The sequence below is a fragment of the Protopterus annectens genome, chromosome 1.part0 (assembly GCF_019279795.1).
Source record: "Protopterus annectens isolate FY-2018-M chromosome 1.part0, PAN1.0, whole genome shotgun sequence".
Taxonomy (NCBI): domain Eukaryota; kingdom Metazoa; phylum Chordata; order Ceratodontiformes; family Protopteridae; genus Protopterus; species Protopterus annectens.
The window spans coordinates 1,794,232,996-1,794,253,655 of NC_056725.1; the positions used below are offsets into that span (position 1 = coordinate 1,794,232,996).

At 41.0% G+C, this 20,660-nt stretch overlaps 1 protein-coding gene across 2 annotated transcripts in view; it reads right to left on the reverse strand.

The window, feature by feature from the left end:
• PDE10A (phosphodiesterase 10A) overlaps positions 1–20,660 on the reverse strand; it is a 4,065,478-nt gene that overhangs the window by 572,721 nt on the left and 3,472,097 nt on the right. For both annotated transcript variants that reach the window (XM_044069581.1, XM_044069571.1), the window contains exon 16: positions 13,437–13,587. In XM_044069581.1, coding sequence (XP_043925516.1) covers positions 13,437–13,587 — 151 coding nt within the window. The remainder of the gene's footprint in view (positions 1–13,436; positions 13,588–20,660) is intronic.

The window sequence follows — 20,660 nt, forward strand, 5'->3', positions numbered from 1 at the left end:
TAGCCTCAATGCAGAGTGTTTAGCCACCTGGGAAGTGGAGTGACACAAGTCCAAAAGTTCCTTAGAAAGATTTTTATCCCCCATGTTTGAAATGTTTTGCTTGAGTTGATCCAGAATGGTTTGCTGATATTTGATCATATGGCATTAACAGTTGAGGCCTCTCAGACAAGGTAGTGGAGGTGTATACCTTTTTCCAAATATGTCTAGGGCCCTACTCTCCTTGTCCATGGACAGGGGGTTCTTGGAGGCACTGGTCCTAGCCTCTTTAGGCCCTGGAGTAACAACGTCTGGATCAGCTGAAGGATTTTTAAACAGATATTTATGAGTGTCCTGCACCCTATAAAATCTACCTGGTTTTCTAGGAGCAGGGGGAAGTGAGTCAGGGTCATGGAGGCATCCTGGAAACCATCCTCTAAGACATCCAAAATGGGAGGGATAACTGAAGGTTTGTGTTCAGGGAAGTCCAAGAATTCCTTAATTCTCTTCTTGGCCTGAAGGTAATCTTGTACTTCCCACTGAAAATTCTGCTTCATTGCATGAAGAGTTTTCCCAAAAGTTCGATCCTCTAGAGGTGAAGCTGAGGGAAGGTTCTCCTCAGAATCTGACTCCTCAAAGGATGTGTAAAAGGATCCTTCCTCTAAGACAGAGTCTTCCAAGTATGAATCCTTTCAGATAGTAAGGGATCTGGGAAAAGATCAATATAGTCATCCCTTTTCCTTTTTCCTGGGGTGTCGTCACCTGTGGTCTGTCTGGCCCTTACAATTTTAATTAAGTCTTCAGCCAGCTTAATCAAGTCCTGTTGGGATTCCAGTAACTGGGAGCCCAGACGCCTTGCCACACTGCCTTTCTTTGGGGTAGGTTTGGCCTTAGGCCTAGGTGTGTCCAACTCTCTGGCATCTGACTCTCTGTGGAAATACATAGGCCTAGGCCTCTTTGTACTGCCAGCTAATGATCGCTCGTCGGAAGCTGTGGCCTTCTGAGTGACCTGGGACTGAACCGATGAGCTGAAAATGTGAGCAATGGAAGCTGAAAGAACTGAAGATGTGTCAGACTCCAAATGGGTATCAACACAGGCCTGGATTGCTGTTTCAAATGTTGAAGGGGGCTGTGAAGGCATCTCACCTTCTTCAACAATTATCAGTCTAGCAGGAGAGTCAGCTGGGGAATGACAGCCATCCAATGACTTTGGCTTAAGTTTCTTCTCTTTTTTGTGCTTATGCAGCTCAAGACCTGGACGATCAGCAGATGCCATCAGACTTGGTTCAACTGATTCTTGCCTTAAAAAATGAGCTAAGAATTTGTCCCTAAGACTAGTCATTCTAGCATTAAAACTAGCACAAAAATGACAATTAGGGATGTCATGGTCTGGATCTAAGCATGTAACATAAAGAGTATGGAAGTCTCTGTGTGGGATTTGTTTATCACAGCAGAGATAATTATTTACTTTATCTGACATGAGTTAAGTGAAATAGAAAAGAGTTTGCCAGCGGGGTACTTATCTTTCTGGCAACAACTTCTCTCTGGTGTGGACCGACCGATGCACTTGTATACTGCTTCGGGCTCTGGCGGCATGAAAAGACTGAAGTGATGACGCAGGCTGGCTCCCTTTATACCTGAGTGTACTGACATCAGTAAGGGCATCTGCCAGCCTGGGAGGTGAAAAAGGTTTTCTCTGGTACTCAGGCCAGCCACATGCTTTTATGGCAGGAAATCCCAACAGTCAGGACTGTAACGGTAAAACACAAAGAACATAGTACAGTTCTGTAAGAAAACTTACCATAACAATACATGTTTGAATGATCACTGCTGTAGTAGCCTTAACTACATGGATTCAATTCTGCCAAGGATATAACAGCTGTCCAGCCTCCAAAATTTCAGGGCATCTTCCATGCACCCAAACCATCAGTCTGCAGAAGCAGAGCTGACTAAAAAGACAGGATTGGATGCCATGCCCTTCAGATAATTCATGCCAGCAGAGAGGGGGAGACGGAGCCGTGAAAGAACAATGCTAACAATAAAAAACAAGCATTTACACCCTGGAATTAAAAACACAGCAAAAACATGGAGTCTGGAATTGGCTACTGCAGCAGGTATCAAATGAGCATCTAATGTTATGTTAAGGTACTATGCTTTAATGATTGCTGCAGTAGCCATAGCTACAAGGGTATATTACACTAACTTCCTGCATTTGGAAGTTGGAGAGAAGAGAGTCCAGTAGCCCTTGTTGAATGGTCTTAGCAAAGACTGATCTAGACCTAGAGAAGGATCAAGCTTGTGGTGCTTTTTAAAAGTAAGTTGCTGCTTCTGGAATACAACCCTTTCTGAAAAGCCACAGATGAAACCAAGGCCATGGTAAAGTGGGCCTTGACCCTGTTTGGAACAGTTTGGTTGTAGTAAGTATAACAAAAGGTAATAGTCTTAGTCATCCATTTGGAAATAATCTGCTTTGACACAGTTTTTCCCTTCTTTTTGCCTTCACAATGAATTAAAACTGATCCAAAGATCTGAAAGTTCTGACAAGATAGTACCAGTGTTTTCTATAGACATCCAAGGTATGGAGTATCATTTCTCCCTCATTTTTACATTCAGGACAGAAAATGGGGAGATTGATAAAATCCTAGGTGGATTCTAATGAAGGATATTCCTGAGCACAGCTGTTCTAAAGGCTGTTCTTTTCCTCAAAGCCAGATCCAGTTTGTATCCAGTTTGTAATGAGTAATAAAAGTATGAGGACTGGCCCAAGTTGCAGCTGCACATATGTAGTCCATAGAAGCCCTAGAAAGAAATACTGAAGAAGTTGACATGGGCCTAGATGAATGGGTTCTTAAAGGTTTTGGTAAGGATTGACCAAATTTGTTGTAGACAAATGATGTGCAATCCATCAGCCATCTGGATAAAGTTACCTTTGTAACTGATTTGCTCAATTTAGAATCTGCAAAGGAGACAAATAATTGATCTGCCTTCCTAATTTCTTTTGTTCTATGTAAGTAAAAATGTAATTGCCTGTGGAATCCAATAAAGGCAACATATATTCACCTTTGTTTGCAAATTTAGGACACAAGACTGGCATATTAACAGACTGCTTGATACTAGATTCTGTCACCACCGTAGGAAGGAAAGAAGGATTGGTACATAATGTTACTCTATCCCTATAAAAAATCTGATAGGGAGGTTTAGAGGACAATGCCTGAAGCTCTGAAATTCTTCTAGTGGAGGTAATGGCCATTAGAAAAATAGTCTTCCAGGCCAGGAATTTAAGATAACATTTTGTTGCTAATTCAAAGGAGGAATGCACTTTCTCTATCTAGGGACTTCCTCAGCAGGATGCTCCGGTGAAGTATCGGAAGAGATTATAATATCCTGTTTTGCCCTAGAGACTTTCAGCTGGCTGTCCCTGTTGTGTAGGGTGCAGAGGCATCTGGGATCCTGAGGGAAGATCTGAAGGGGGACAGACTGTTCGTCTTGCTGAAGCAGAGAAAACTCTCTACACCACCTCAAAGGTAGAATGCCCTGGGGCGAAAGCACCCGATGGCACCAAGAAGCCACGCTTCCGACCCATTGGTTCCATCTGCCCCAAGGGTAATCCACCCGAGGCAAAGGTTGGAGCCTATCTGTCCAGTGCAGAGGCTCTGAGGGGCAGAGATGGCTTTGACAACTTCAAAGTTGACTCTTAACACTTTGTATCTGATAGGGACGCTATGGCTCCGAAACTGTCAAAGCCGGAGAGCTCAGAGACTTCCTCACAGTTGAAGATACAAATATCTAAGGATCTAATCCAAATGATTCCAGCATACTTGGATCCAGGGAGTACAAAACAAATGGACAGATCAGAGAAGGAGCCAAGAGAGGTGGAGTAGTGTAAACTAGGGCTTCCTCATTTGAAGGGGTAGGGGCCGGGAGAACTCCCATCTGTATCCACACCGATAGAAATCTCCTCATCATTCTGCCACATTAGCTTCAGTCAAGCTACTGGAAGAACGAGAGTAAGCTAATGATGGAGACTTCCATAAAAGGAGAAGGTACTCTGGAAGGTACCTGATCAATACTGGGCGAGTATCTAGTCCTTGGTCAGGAACTCGGATCCAAACAGCTTGGATCCGAGGAAGCCATTGTTGGATCAGATGCTGAAATAACAGAAGTAGCCTTCAGATCTAATTGATGTTTTTTCTGTGGCAGCTCCGTGGATGAAGGAGTCATTGATCTTGAAGGTCTAAGAGAGTTAGTGGAAAGCTCCTTAGTTTTTGACTTGGAGGGCTGAGCTCTAGCATCAGCCTCAGAGAAAGATGTAGGAAGTAACCCTTTCAAAATAAGTTTATTTTTCCAGGCTGCAATAGCACACAGATTAAAATTTTTACATATCTGACAATCTACTTGTAGGTGAACCAGGCCCAAACAATAAAAGCATAATAACTAAGTGTCAGGCAAGGGCAATTTGTGTCTACACTTTTGGAACTACTTAAAACCAGAAGACCTTTTTCTGACATCTTAAACTACAAAATTCAAAAAATATATAAGTGGAAAAGTCTTTTTTTTTTTTTTTTTTAAACAGGAAAAGGGAAAGATAGAAAGAACTACTGACAATGTTGCAAAGAATTACACTAAACTTGTGTAAAGGCAGGAAAAATGAACAACACTTACAAACAATGGTAAAAAAGAACTACACTAAGTGTAAAAAGAGGGAGGATTTATAGAAACAAATAGGATAAACTATTATAGACAAATAGAAAACTGAAAAAAATGCATCATTTTGTGCAGTTGCTTGAGAGCTGAAGGTAACCATGCCTAATTGTGAAAGCGGCAAACAAGATCTAGGATATGTTAGGGGTTGGTACATTTTGGGTAAAGGAGACGTTTGACAGTTTTTTGGTGGCCATGAGCTAAAGCAATGGCTGAGTCAGATCTGAGGATCGGATTCAAATCCAACAGTTTAGGATAGAATGAAAACTGATATCATCGGATCTAAATGTTTAGCAGCAGTAGGATTAACTAAACCAATAGCTGCTGCATCAGGTTTGGAATGATTGTATAAAAACTTAAAAGAATGAGGAACTTGATACATCCTATCAGTTTTTTTTAGAGGCAGCTGGCTGACAATCAGGAAAACTACAGGGGGTAGCACACATACACCCTCCAATATTGACAGAACTGGAAGAATAGGTGAAGGTTCTGGAAATTCCTTCTGTTAACATCTCATAGTGTTTTCCAAGGGAATGAGAAACCTCAGAGCTCTCCTACTGAGAATACTACTACATTCTGGAAATAGTCTCACAAAAAGCAAAATCACCACAAGCAAATGAGAAACTGAGCTCTCCTCCAAGTCTGAATCCGAAATATGTGGAGAAAACCCTGCATCTGTCCCTTCATATTCATATTCAGGTTCAGAATCTTGAACCTCTTCAGGAAAAGAGGTATCCCCCTTTCTTTTACAAGAAACTGCCTAACAAAAAGGATCAATAGCCTAAATTAAACCTTGACCATACCAGATAAATTACTCCTGTCCAAAGAAATTGAAGAGGCATTGGATACATGTTTCGTTTTCTGTTTCTTATGGATAGGAAAAATGGGCCTACAGTGCTATTAATGGCAGCAGTAGCTTCCCCAAAGATAGGCACAACATTCTGACAAAACATAGAAGCCTTCCCTGTTCTCTCACTCCTAGGACTGAAAAAAGTGTCTGTCCTTTACCCACTGAGGGGACCCCAACAGCTGCAGATGATGTGGTCCACCCCCGGTCCACTGTGGCTGCAGCTGCAACACAAGAGGGCTCTGGAATAAAAGATGATGGGTCTGAGGTGCAACTAATGGCCAAAGCAGAGTTACCCACCTGCAGCTGAGGTAAATTGCTAGTCTGCTGTTGTGGCTAAAACTGTTTGCTTAACGTTTTCGTATTGTAAAATTTTTAACTATTCTGAGGTTGACATTGCTCCTGACCTAGCTGATCTGTTGTTGAAAGGGTTTATGTATGTACCTACTTCACGAGCGGACACCAGTAATACATTAATTGATCTCAAGTGTTTTGTTAGGAATTTAAACCTTAACATACTATTAGATCAGAACAACAGCCCTAAAGGTGATTATTACATTTTGAGCATGTATAACCTTCCTTTGCACCCTGTCATGCTATTATATGAACAGATGTGCGAACTTGACATTCGCAGTTTACTACAGCAGAAAGCACAATCAAACACTATTGGTTTTAATACCACTAAGAAGAGAAAAATATGCTTAAAACCTTGAAAGAAGCCCCAGTAAGAATCATGTAACCTGATAAGGTGGGAGCCTTGACTATTATAAGCAAGGAAGATTATATTGTTAGGATGACTAGGATTATTACAAATGACTCCTATGTGGAAGTCACTAGGAACAAAATGAATGTTGCCTACACGAGGATTAAGTCATTTACTAATGACATGTTTATTGAATCCAGAATTGAGCTTCATCTATATAATTACTTGATCATGCCTGCCCCAAGGATCCCGATTTTATTCGGTATCCCAAAAATCCACAAGAACTTTCAAGACCCCCCGATGAGCCCCCATGTTGATGCAAGGAATAGTGTAACATACGCATGCGCTAAGGTTGTTGATCATTTTATAAAAAAATACGTCTTGCTGGAAAGCCAAATTTGCAAGGATTCTTGGTCCTTCCTGGATAAATTAAGCAAGTTAACCTTTTGTGCAAAGAAAAACTTCTTAACAGTGGACGTCAAAGATCTTTATTCCTCCATACCTCATGTGGAAGGTAAAGAATGGGCACTGGCTACAATGCGTGCTAACAGAGCTACATGTGACGAACTAGATCTGGTGGGGGAATTGTTGGACATCACTTTATCATACAACTTTGTGACGTTTAGCAACAAATTTTACCTCCAAAAGGTTGGCATAGCAATGGGGGTCACCTTGTGGGGCCAGCTTCGCCAACCTTGTTATGGCATACAGGGAGAAGCAATGTGTGTTAACTAACAATAACAATGGTGTATCCAAAAATATTTGTTATTACACACAATTTTTTGATGATATTTTCATCTTGTTTGAAGGTGATGTAACCAAAGCAGAAGACCTAATAGCATACGTTTTAACTCCACTACTACATTCCTCCAATTCACATTTTCCTTTTGCATGGAAAGAGTAACATACCTTGATGTACACTTGGGTTAAAGATAAAACCAATGGTTCTGAAACCACACAAAAGACCAGTGAAAACAGCTCTACTTTCCAAAATAAGAATTTAATAAAAACCTTTTAGTTGTCTCTCCTCTCCTAGCGCCTCGGCTGCAAGCCTTTACAGAGTAAAAAAGTAAAGCTCACTCACACAGTCCTTTTATACAGCTGCCATATCAATTAACAATTCATTACATAATAAAATCAGTTCCTAATTGTTAAGCTAACAATTAACCCATGAAATTCTGCCAATTGCACTCTTTATTCATTCCTAAAGGCTGCAAAGTTTCATATTTCATTATTAAAATTGCTTCCTTTCTTCTTAAAATCTTTTTCAATACATTTTCATCTCCATATCTGTTATATACTTGTTCCAAAATTGTGACTTTCATATTGTCTATTATACCCCCATGTTCTGAATGAAAATGTTCTGCCACTGGGCTGCTCATCTTCCTATTTTTAACATCCCTAACATGTTCTTTTATTCTCTCAGCCAGACTTCTTTTAGTTTCCCCAATATAGCCTTTGCCACAAAAGCATTTTATAAGATATATAAAACCAATGGTTGTTATACCTCAAAACATTTTAGAAAAGAGACCGACTCCAATGCCTTCCTTCATTTCTCAAGTTGTCACCCCCTCACACAAAAAAGATCAGTCATAAAAGGACAACTGGTCAGAGCAGCCCGTATAACCACTAGAGGGGATGACTTCTTGTCTGAATGTGAATTACTAAAAAAACATGCTCACTAAAATAGATTATCTGCTTAGGATGGTATTGAAGTTGCTAAAGGAAGTGCAAACTAAGAGGGATACTGGCTTTTACACGCCCATTTTGAACACCAATCCTATTAATCAACCCTCATCCTATGTACAGAATATTATACCAATTATGTATAACTTTATTTGTACATGTAGCCTGGACGCTCCTAACATAAGGACCATCATATTAAAGAATGGGAGATTATTAACTAATGACGCAACATTGAGTGAGAAATTTATGGTCGAACCCAGAATTGTTTACAGAAGAGGTGCTAACCTTAAAGAGATTTTGGAAGGGGACAACAAACCGTTTAAAACCAGGAAGAGCAGGTTTAAATGTAACGTGCAGATTTTGCAAACTTATGGACACAGGATCCTCCTTTTCATTAGGTGACAGGAAATTTGACATTAATCATAAAATCGACTGCCAGACTAAACAGGTAGTTTACTTAGCCAAGTGTAGGTTTTGTCCCATGTTCTACATCGGCAGGACCGACAGGAGACTACGGGAATGGGCATAAGAACATCAACACTGTATAAGTAAAACTAAACATGAAAATGCCTTGGCTAAGCATATTAGAGACTTCCCCAATCATGAGTTTAAATTTAAGGGGATAGACTTGGTACCTACTAATGTGAGAGGAGGCCCAGCTTCATTGTTACTAGAAAGACTAGAATTAATTTTGCAGCTCCGTTTAGATGCTTGCCATTATCCTGGCTTAAACAATTTATTATCTATTTTATGTATTTTAAAATTAAAAAGCTTGGCTTGGTAACCCTCGACATGATTTCTTCTTTTTATATATATATATATATATATATATATATATATATATATATATATATATATATATTTGTTTTTATACACATATATATATATATATATATATATATATATATATGTATATACATTTTTAACATGACTAGTGTTATTATTACTATTATTATAATTATTACTATTACTAGTATTAACATAGAATTACTTTTATCCTTTAATTTTAGTTTTATTTAGTTTTAAGTAATGGAATTTTGATGTTGTTCACGTTGCTGTTACATTTTCTATTGTCATTTTTTAGTTTTTATATAGAAGGAATTTAAACTGATACATTTTTAACATGGTGTACACTGTATTGACATTGGGAACACTTAGTGATATAAACTGAAGGTGGCGACAGAGAGTGTAAAATTGACCAAAGGCTTACACATTATTCACGTGCATTATTTAAATGTGTTTTTACTGTTGAGGTAAATTGTCTGATGAAGTTTCGTGATTGAACGAGACGAAAAGACGTACCTCCCTGGACTACATGAAGAGAGACATGGAAGAGCTCTTGGATCATGTGGTCCAGGCAGGTATGACCCTAGCTCTGAGTAGCATCCTGCCTTTGCCCAGAATGATACCACAGTATAAGGATAAAATGATTGACTTCAACAATTGGCTAAGCTTCTGGTGTCATTCAAAGTGGATCCAGTATTTGTCTGCCTGGGAAGACATGATCGACAAACCACAATGCTTTGCCAGAGATGGTCTGCACCTGTCACCTCTGGGATTCAGGTTACTGGCTAAAGCTCTTGCCACCCCTATAGTGCCTTTTTTAGGCAAGGTTCTAAGGATAAAACCATCACCGTAACTGATACAAGCATGCAAAATCTGAAGGTAATGCTACTCAATGCTAGAAGTCTAAACCTCAAAATGCACTCTCTCAAGGCACTCCTAAAAATGGAGAACATCGATATCTGTGCAGTAACTGAGACCTGGTTCAAGGCTCCAGAGAGCACCCCTGCAATACCAGGCTACAATTCTTAACACACTTTTCAGTCACAAAACCAAGACCAAGACCAAAACACTAAAGGTGGAGGAGTGTTCATATTCACCAAGGATATTCAAACCTCCAGGCTAGTTGCCCAACACAATGCATCTGAAATTCTCCAGGTGCAACTAACACTAGGTAAGACTGCAATCCAAACTGTAGCTTGCTACAGATCCTCCACCATGCCCCAAGATTCACACTACACCTTTCTAAACATACTATAAAATATTAAGATGCAACCAAACACCCTAATACTGGGTGATTTCAACTACCCTGCCATTAATTGGGAAAACTACTCGGGTACCAACTCCTTTTCCCAACGGTTCTTGGAATTCATAAATTCCAGTGCCCTGGATCAAATAATCCATTGTCCCACCAGGGGAGCCAATATCCTAGACCTAGTCATTACCAACATGGGAGATAGATGCTCCACACCAGTGGTCACCCCCTCATTGGTCAGGTCTGACCATAAGCAAATCACCTTTGACATCCACATTCCACCCCCACCCCCCAGTAAGGAAACCTCCTTAAAAAACTTCTCCAAAGCCAACTTCATGCTACTGAAGTCAGAAGTGACCAACCAAAATGCTCTCATCCAAAAAAAGGAAGCCAATCTGGTGGTCCCCTGCCATAAACAAACTTTACAACAAAAGTAAGAAACTTTTGCAGAAAAGAAGAAAATCCCAGGATGCAAAAAACTCACTTACTAGCCTCAGTACGAAACTGAGATGCCTCATAAAATCCTCCAAAGCTAGTTACGAAAATAAAATTGCCAAAGATTCCAAAGACAACCACAAAGCATTCTATAACTATGTCAAGAATCTAAATGGCAATGCTCAGATCTGCTCTGAGCTAAAACAGAATGGCATTAAATATACTGATCCAAAGGATATTGCCAATATCCTGGCAGATCGATTCAGTGCCAACTTCACCCCCCTCTCACCCCCTAAATGGCCCATCTCAATACCGGAAGACTGCCAAATTCCAGTAATAACGGCCACACAGGTACAAAATGCACTCTCTAAAGCCAAGAATACAGCATCCATGGGACCAGATGACATCCCGGGCTGTGTACTACATGAACTACAATATGAACTGGCACCTCACCTAAGTGTCATGGTTAATCATAGCCTCACCTCAGGTTTCGTGCCCACTGAGTGGCGCAGAGCTACAGTTATCCCGCTCCACAAGGAAGGATCCGCCTTGGATCCCGGGAACTACCGTTGCATCAGTCTGACAAGTCTGATCTGCAAGGGCTTGGAATGCATTATCATGGAACTTATAAACAAAGACAATGGCAACTTTCAAACACTGGATCCCACCCAGTTTGGGTTTATGAAGGGCCGATCTTGTCTCCTGAATCTGACTGACTTCTTCGAATCAGTCTCCAGAGCTGTGGGCGAGGGTAAGTTGGTCCACACAGCCCATCTGGACCTCGCCAAGGCCTTTGACACCATCCCTCACTCTGAAATCATAGATAAACTTACTAAACTGGGCATAAATCCCCATGTCACTCGATGGGTTGCCAACTGGCTTACTGACAGAACCCAGACTGTAAAAGTAGCCGACTCCAAATCCAGCTCCAGACAAGTGGAGTAGTCAGGGTTCAGTCCTGGGACCACTCCTGTTTGACATCTACTTCTCTGAAGTACAGGCCAACACTAAGGAACTCTGGCTAACAAAGTTTGCAGATGACTGCAAACTGGGAGCCATTATTGAATCCCCAAACGATGTGGATATTCTACAAAAAGCCCTTACAGAAACAGATGCCTGGTGCCAGAGCCATGGGCTCAAGCTTAATGCCAAGAAATGTATAGTTATCCCCTTTGGAAAAAAAACATGCACCCATGAATTACCCCATAGGTGGCAGGATGTTAAACATCGAAAGTGTGATGAGAGACTTAGGGACACAGGTGGACAGTGGTCTCACTTTCGATTACTACATCGCCACAACAGTCAGGAAATCCTTCTATGTGGCACACCTCATCACTAAGGGCTTTTCATCCAGAAAAAAAGGAGGTCATTGTCCCACTGTACTCATCCCTCATTAGATCCATTACAGAGTATAATGCCCCATTTGGTAAGCACCTCACAAGACATCTGCAACAGCTGGAAAGGCCACAGAAATACCTCACTAAAGAATCACAGGCCTAAAGCAGATGTCATATGCTGACCATCTAAAAAAACTCCAGCTATACTCTGTGGCATATCGTCTACTCAGAGGCGATCTCTGCTTAACATACAAGGCCATGTCAAACCCTGAGCTGTTGGACATGCTCCACTTAAAGAAATCCCAATCCCTCAGAGCCACACACTCCAGGGATCTAAACCTTGTCATCACAATGAACAAAACATGCTGGAGGGATAGGTTCCTGACCCAGAGACTCCCCATACTCTGGAATAGACTGCCCATACATGTCAAGCAGAGTGCCTCATTGGCCCTCTTCAAAAGGAACCTTGATGATTGGATGGGAGATAGGAAATTCACCCCGGGGATCATGTCAGTCGCCCTGCTAGACAGGGGCCCAGAGATGTAAATATTGTGGGAAGAAATATCCAGGGAATTGTTATGGCTAGGCTTGCATAGGCCCTAGGGCCGATAACCTAGTACCAACCTATGAACCTAAAAGCAGTTTGCATGGTGTGTTGCTTTACAATATTAAACTTTTTTAATTAATTCAAGGACGTGGTTCATTTTCATTAGTGGCTTTCCTGTTGCTTAAGTTTGTTGTTTTATTAGTTTGAAACTTTGAAATTTGCTAGAATAAAAGGTCTTGTGTTATTATACATTTTCTTAAGGATATGAAGTCTGAAACTCAAATGCTTTTCATTATTTAGTGAATTCTGTCATCAATGATTTATCACAAAAACCCAGAAAATCACAAATTTAATGAAGAACAGAACAAAAATATAAGGCGAACATTTGGACAGTTGAGAGATATGAATGGGAATGAGAGGTATACTTTTGGTTCTCTGAGGGAGTAGCTGATGCATGGAAAAGACAACCAAATTACATTACAGCAAGTGCTAGTTAAGATATTTTTAAGAACAACCTGTACACTTATCATGGGGAACATCTGTTTTGGTACGTAGACACGCTAGAAGAGCATTACTGCCCATACCTGAAATATTTGTATGCATGTACAGTATGTAACCTAGGACTTGCAGGAGGAACCATCTTTAATTGAAAATTAACATATGCAATGATGATGATGTAGTAGTGAAACCACAATGCAGGAAAGATGATAAATCAAGCTGTTTTTGCTTATCCAGAATGATTTGTAGTTTATTCATATAATTGCCCACGAGCTACCACTATTTCACATATTGGGTGTGTTTATAAAAATACCAGGGAGACAATGAAACTAAAAAAAATCAAACATATTGCAGTCTTCATTTTTTTCAAACCCCTTTCAACATACACATGAGGAATATAACAGGAAATGAAATTAGCTACAAAATAAAGATGTTTCACAATTAAATTTACTTTTGGTGTTTATTTTTAAATATTACAATGGTGTTGTCATTTATTGTCTCCATGGTGGTTTGCATCTTTTTTTCATACCAACAACTTTTGGTTATTTATGTTTGAGAAAGTGATGAATACACTTTAAGGCAAGCTTTTGTCTGTCTAACAATTCAACCATCTTAACAAACCTAGCAATTGTGTTGCTCTGAACAGAACGACAACTTCTATTACTCACCTCTAGCTCTGTGAAAAGCCCATGGTTGTTCTGAAGAATAACATACATGCAATGCACTACAGCAACAGCATGCTTCCAGTTGTGGTATGGCACACGCCTATAGTTTTTCCTCACAGACATAGTGAAACGACAGAGCCTTTCAAGTTCAAAGCTACAAAAAGGAATGAGAAAAAGAAAAGAATTGTTTAAAAATGGAAGAAGTCTGACACAGTTTTAGTAAGGTCTACAAATTATGTCCTCCAGAAAAATAATAACGTTATTATATATATATATATATATATATATATATATATATATATATATATATATATATATATATATGCTGACCTTAGAGCTGAGGGCAATAAATAACTCAGATACGAACAGCATTCTGTCACCTGAGTTATGCACACCGTGCTTACCACAGCCTGGTGGCAGCTTAATAATAATAATAATGCCAATAATTACGTAGTTCATGGAAAGCAGTGATTACATTCCAATATTCAGAAAAAGACAAACCAGCTAAGTGCCACAATGGTGTGCAACCCAACCTTAACAAATGTTAAGCAACCCGTGCTGAAGTTGCTAAGGTTGGGTCTAGTGCTTGGCAATAAAATCTGTCAGTACTGCCCAGGAAATGACAGTGGCAGAAATAAAATATCTGTCTCTGCTTGCTACCCCTCAACTTCCTCCAAAAATAACTTCTTCTAAAAAACTAAGAAAGCTGCTAGCATAATAGTATGTGCAGGCATTTGTTTTCTGAAGGATATGAACTCTGAACCTTTAATACATTTCATTATTTAATGACTTCAGGTCCTCAGTGGTTTGTCCAAAAAAACACATGCTATATAAGAAACAGACTGAAAATATGAAGCAATTATCTGGATGTTTTCTAAAAACATGGACAGCTGAGAGGCATGAAAGGCAAGTGTAAACAGTACAGTCTCTTTCTGCTCAGTGTTTGACTGCTTTGAAAGCCACCAAAACACTTCATGATTTTGTTCCTGTAACTAGTAGTACATGGAGCAGATAAAGCTCCATGCAATACAAAGAATTATGACCATGTCACAGACCATAACCTTAAATTATGTGCATTCTACAGGATGCCAAGATTCGTCCTCGAGATGAATTTCTTGGCATCCACATCTCGAGCACATAATAAGCAGGTTATGATCAGCAACCTAATCATAATCTATATTATTATTATTCACAAAATCCATACCATCAAATAGAACTTGTGTGAAGAAGCCTCGCATGCAATGTATATTTTGACCTACTTTTAACCTTTTTAAACACTCCTCCATTACAGATGTCAGAGGAGAAGCAGATTCTGTTTTCATTATTAACTCCCTACTGTCTGTGCAATCAGTTACAAAAAGAAGTTATGTTCTTATCATAGCGTTCCATCTGTGTTGTTGATCTTAATTCATTCATTACTGCTGGGTGTCGGTTCTGTCCTCGGAACCGAGTCAGCTGTTATAGCAAGCCTGCGTGCCAGCCAAAAAACTCTTGAGTTAAGCTTTTACCCATAGTGCCCCTCTCCATATTACCTCAGATCGAGTTTGCTCGTAAGGAAAGGACACAGTACAGAGAGAAAAGCAGACGCTTTTTCTGAGCAATTTCCTTATCATAGGATAGGACCATCTCTGAACCCTCAAGAGTCTTATGGAGGGCCATGGTGGGTGGGTTGTAATGAATGAATAAAGATCAACAACACAGATGGAACATTATGGTAAGAACATAACTTCTTTATCTAATGTTGTTAATGTTCATTCATTCCTTTCTGATGGGACAGAGTCCCTAGCTACCTTGTTTCCTGGGTGGCCTATGGAAGAATATTACTGACTACCACTGAACCAAAGGAGGCTCTCCCCCTGCAGGCCATATCCAATTTGTAATGCGTGATAAAGGTATGAGGAGAAGGCCATGTTGCTGCTGCACAAATGTCATCCATGGAAGCCCTTGCATGGGAAGCAACATAAGTTGCAACTGATCTTGTGGAATGTGCTTTGATCTTAGAAGGTAAAGCTACCTTGTTACATTGATATATAAAGGTAAAGCAATCTCTCAATCATTTAGATAAGGTAACTTTGGATACTGGCTTTCCCAATTTTGGGCCTGAGTATGCTATAAATAATTGGTCAGACTTTCATATGGATTTAGTTCTGTCTAAGTAAAAATGCAGTTGTCTGTGAACATCAAGCAAATGCAAGGAATATTTTCCTTTATTGGAGAAATTCAGAAAGAAGACTGGTAGATCAATTGTTTGGTTAATAGTCAAATCAGAGATAACCTTAGGTAAAAATGAGGGACTGGTCCGGAGTGATACTCTGTCCTTATGGAAGATCATGTAGGGGCATTTTACAGACAAGGCTTGTAATTCAGAAATTCTTTTCACTGAAGTAATGGCCATCAAGAATAGGGTTTTCCAGGATAAATATTTTAAGTCACAATTGGTTGCAGATTCAAAGGGAGAGTGAGTTAAGGTTTGCAGGACCAAAGTCAAATTCTATGGCTCAATCAGTTGTTTGAAGGGGGAGGGGGTCCTGATATGTAAAACTCCCTTCAAAAAGGATTTACAGAGCCGGTGAGAAATTAGGGATGAACCTTTGAAGCCACTGTGGAAGTTAGAAATTGTGGCCAAGTTTACTTTAATGGAAGAAGCTGCAGCTCCTGAGTCAAGGAGGCTGGATAAATAATCTAAAACCATGGATAGTGGTGCTGAAAAGGGATTTATTCCTTTAACCTGAGACCAACTAATGAATCTCTTTCATTTGCTGAGATAAAGTTTTCTGGTGGATGGTTTATGGGAAGCCAGAAGAATGTGACGAACAGTGGAGGACAGGTTGTTCTGCCTGGCAATCATCGAAAGTGGAGGAACCAAGCTGTTGGCTTGAGGTTCAATAAATTTGGATATCTCAATCCCTGTGGATGTGATAGCAGTTCTGATGTTGGATCCAGAACCCAAGGAAGCTGTAGCAGATGAGGTCAAAGGAAGGGAAACCAAATTTGTTGAGGCCAGTAAGGTGCAATGAGGATTACTTTGCTTTTCAACCAACGAGCTTTCATCAAGAATTATGGAATCAGTGGAGGTGGAGGAAAGGTATAAAGAAGTCTAGTGGGCCAATCGTGTACAACAGCATCTCTCAGGGACTCCACTTTTGGGGAAATTAGGGCAAAGTAGCTGCTGCATTTGTGATTCTTGGGGGACGTGAACTGGTCACAGCAAAGCTGGCCCCAGCGATCGAACATTTTCTTTGCTATGATAGGATTGAGGGACCACTTGTGAGGCAGGAGGATGCATCTGCTCAGCTTGTCTGCAATCACGTTGGAATCCATGGGAACATGTATTGCTATCAAAAAGTGGTTAGAAGCTATCGCCCATTTACAAATTCTCATGGCCTCTGGACATACCGCACATGACTTGGTTCTGCCTTGTTTGTTGATGTACCAGACTACTGACATGTTGTCAGATTGGATTGCAGTCTTTCCTGAAATAAGATCAGATTAAAATGCTTGCAATGCTAGAAGCACCACCCTCAGTGATATGCAGATTGGCCTCCATGGATGACCAAGTGCCTTGGACAGTCTTTCCCTGGTAGTGACCCCCACCTGATCAGGGAGGCATCCGTGGTCACTATGGCTTTGGGCTGAGCAGTGGAGAAAGGTACTCTCCATAGGTTCTCTTCTGGCTTCATCCACCAAATCAGGTCCTGTTTGCAATGATTTGTTATCCTGATCTGAAAAGACATGGGGAGATTTAAGGGGGACCATTGTGTCAGCAAAAGCCACTGAAGAAGTCTCATGTGCAGTCTTGCTAATGGGACCAATGTTATAGATGCTGCCATAGACCCTAGTAGTTGATGGACTGCTCATGCTGGTACTTTGTCCTGACTATCAGAGCTGTGATCTGAGTCACTGTATCCTGTGAGGAGAGAGGCAAACCAGACAAGATTGGGTATCGAACTCTGCCCCTATAAATTCCAGTCTTTGAGCTGGAATTAGCTTGCATTTGTCTTTGTTTACTGTTACACCTAGGTGTTCCAAAAGACGTAGGGTATAATGGGCTGCTAAGATTAGTAGATGCTTAGTTGGGGCAGTGAGGAGCCAATCGTCTAGATATGGAAACACTCGGAATCCTTGCAGTCTCAAATGAGCTATTATTACTGCCATGCAGTTGGTGAACACTATGGGGGCTGCAGAGAGGCCAAAGGGCAGTGCTCAAAATTGGTAGTGATTGGCTCCCAGTCAGAAGCGGAGAAATCTTCTGGAGCGCTTATCCATTTTCATGTGGTAATACGCATCTGAAGATCTACAGAACATATCCAATCTTCTTTGCCCAGAAATGGGAGAACAGACTGCACCATGATCATCTGGAATTTTGCTTGTTTGATGAATTTGTTTAGGATGCTGAGGTCCAGAATTGGCCTCCAGTCCCCTGTTTTCTTTGGCACTAAAAAGAACCTTGAGTAAAAGCCGGACTCTATTTGGTCTGGAGGGACTGTTTGAATGATTCTTTTTTGAAGATGCTTTTGAATTTCTAAGGCTGCTGATTCCCTTTGACTGGGTGGAATGTCGGGAATGCACCTCAAAGGTCTTGGGAAAATATTGAAGGAGATGTGATAACCTCTGGTGATGATCATCTGCACCCAAGAATCTGTGGCTATTTTTTACCAGGCGATGTGTTGCAGAGAAAAGTGACCCCGACTGCTCTAGAGGCAAGCAATCAGGCCGCCCTTCAGAAGTGCTGTCTAGAGAAAGATGCTCTGGATCCCTGGTTATGCAGACCCCCTCTGCCCCTGAAAGGTCATCTTCCAGCTGAGTTCCCCCCCCCTCTACCCTGGGGGGAAAACTCACTACGTGCATCACGGAAAGGACCTTGGGATTTTCTGTACCACATTTTTCTGCTCCTCTGATTCCTGGAATAGGATCGTTGAGGTATGGAAAAATGTACGCTCACAACAGACAAGGTTTTATCATCCTTTTCACATCTAGCTAAAGTGTCTTCTACCTTGGGGTAAAAAAGAGAGGAGGTCTCTATGTGGGCATTTAGGAAAGAAGGCTTAAAATGATCAGCAAAGTCACATAGATGCATCCAGGCATGACGCCTGGTAACAACACCTGCTCTCGCTGCTCTAGCCTCCCCTTCGGTTGAGTGGGAAATCAACTTCATGGATGAATTAGAGATGGACTCCAGGGTCACAAGCTGTGAGGCAACTTTGTCCTGTACCTCATCAGAGACTGCTCCTGCCAGAGATTCTGAGAGTTCTGAAATTAGGTCTCTCTGAAGCTGAATAAAGTGTGCCAGATAATTCAGGGACCGGATAGCAAAGGTCGATGAAGAATACGCCTGCTTCCCACATATGTCTATCGCCCGAGACTCCCTGTTTGGGGGATGGACAGTAGAGTTCTCCTTGGATAGCTACTTTTTTGTGCCCACTGCCACAACCATAACATCTACTGGAAGGCTCTTGGATGAGTGTGGGTTGTTTTCTGGAGGGGAAAGAATTTTGTCTGGCCTCCGGGGGATAGGCTCAATGGTATCAGGACTCTTCCATGTGTGCTGCACAATGGGTTAGACAAGTTTATCTGCAGGTGGGGTCACACTGGAGGTAGAGGGCTAGGCCCAGAAAGCCTGCAAGAATACAGACTCTTCAGAGGAGGGGGTAGTGGACTTCCAATCAGTCCCTTTCTTTTCCACAATAACTCCAATGACCAAAAAAACATCACACAAACAGACAGGCAAAAAGTATATATTATTTTTTTTTTTTTTATAGATAGAGGAAAGGGAAACAAAATTACCAACAATGGTAATAGAAATACCCAAGAGGGTAAGGACAGGGCCTGTACCAACGATGGTACAAAGAGTACCAAACTTGGTAGAAAAATGGTAGGGAGAGAGGGACACACAAAATTACAAAAAAAAAAAATGCGCGATAAAGCACTGAAAGGTTTAAGGTTTAGAAAAAAAGCAGTAAACGGTTAGATAATACTGAAAAAAAAAGATGTACTTACCATAACGTTCCATGTGAGTTGTTCTTCTCACCTTCATTCTTACTGATGGGTTCATAGCTGATCCTCGGCTCCGAGTCGGGCAATTTGCAAAGCTCGAGGTCTCTAACAGCTCGAGGCCGAAGCCCTATCCCACAATACACCTCTACTTTCCCCAGATCTTGTTTGCTGCCAACTAATGTTAAACCTACCCCAGATTTCAGGAATCATGCAGACAACTGGTGAGAAGAAACTCCTCAGGAGAACCAAAACCAAGATAAAATCTCTCGAACTTCGACACTGGATGGGGGTAGGTGGGAAGGATCATAATAATGAAGGCGAAAAGAACAACTCACATGGAATGTTATGGTAAGTACATAACATCTTTATGTGAAGTTTTTTAATCTCGCCTTCATTCTTACTGATGGGTAGCGACCCCAGCACCACAATCTTGGGTGGCTCATGGGAGTACCTGCTTAAGGACAGCAGACCCACATAAAGCTCTGTCCCTAAAGGCCTTGTCTACCTTGTAGTGAGATAAAAAGTTATGTGGTTTTGACCAGATGGCATCTGCACAAATAGAATCAATAGGTAGCCTGGTCAAAAAGGCTACAGAAGTAGAAACCACTCTGGTAGAATGAGCTTTGACTTTATCATGTAATGCAATGCCTGCTTCATGGTAAATAAAGGATATATAATCAGAAAGCCATTTAGACAAGGTAGATTTGGATTCCGGTGCACCTTTTCTACAATTCGAGAAGGAGAGAAGCAGTTGATCCACCCTTCTGTGTTCTTTTGTCCTGTCTAAATAGAAATGAAGTTGTCTATGGACGTCAAGTTTGTGAAGCATAAATTTCAATTGATTTGAGTGATTGGGAAAGAAAATTAGAAGTTATGTACCTACCATAACGTTCCATGTTAGTTGTCTTCTCTCGCCTTCTTTCTTGCTGGATGGGTTCGGAGCCGATCCTCGGCTCCGACTCGGCACTTGCTTTAGCTTAGGAACTCCTTTTACCAGCTCGAGGCAACCCTATATCCCATGATGCAAGGCGGAACTACCTCAGATCTCGTTTGGTAGCTAACCTACCCTGCTAAAGACTATCCTAACATAATTAGGAACATAAGATCCTAATAGAAGTCCTCATATGAAGGCTCAGGAGGAAACAACCTAATAGGAACTCTTCAAGATCTGTCCAGGCCAGGGGGAAGGAGGGAGGGAAGAAAGAAGGCGAGAGAAGACAACTAACATGGAAT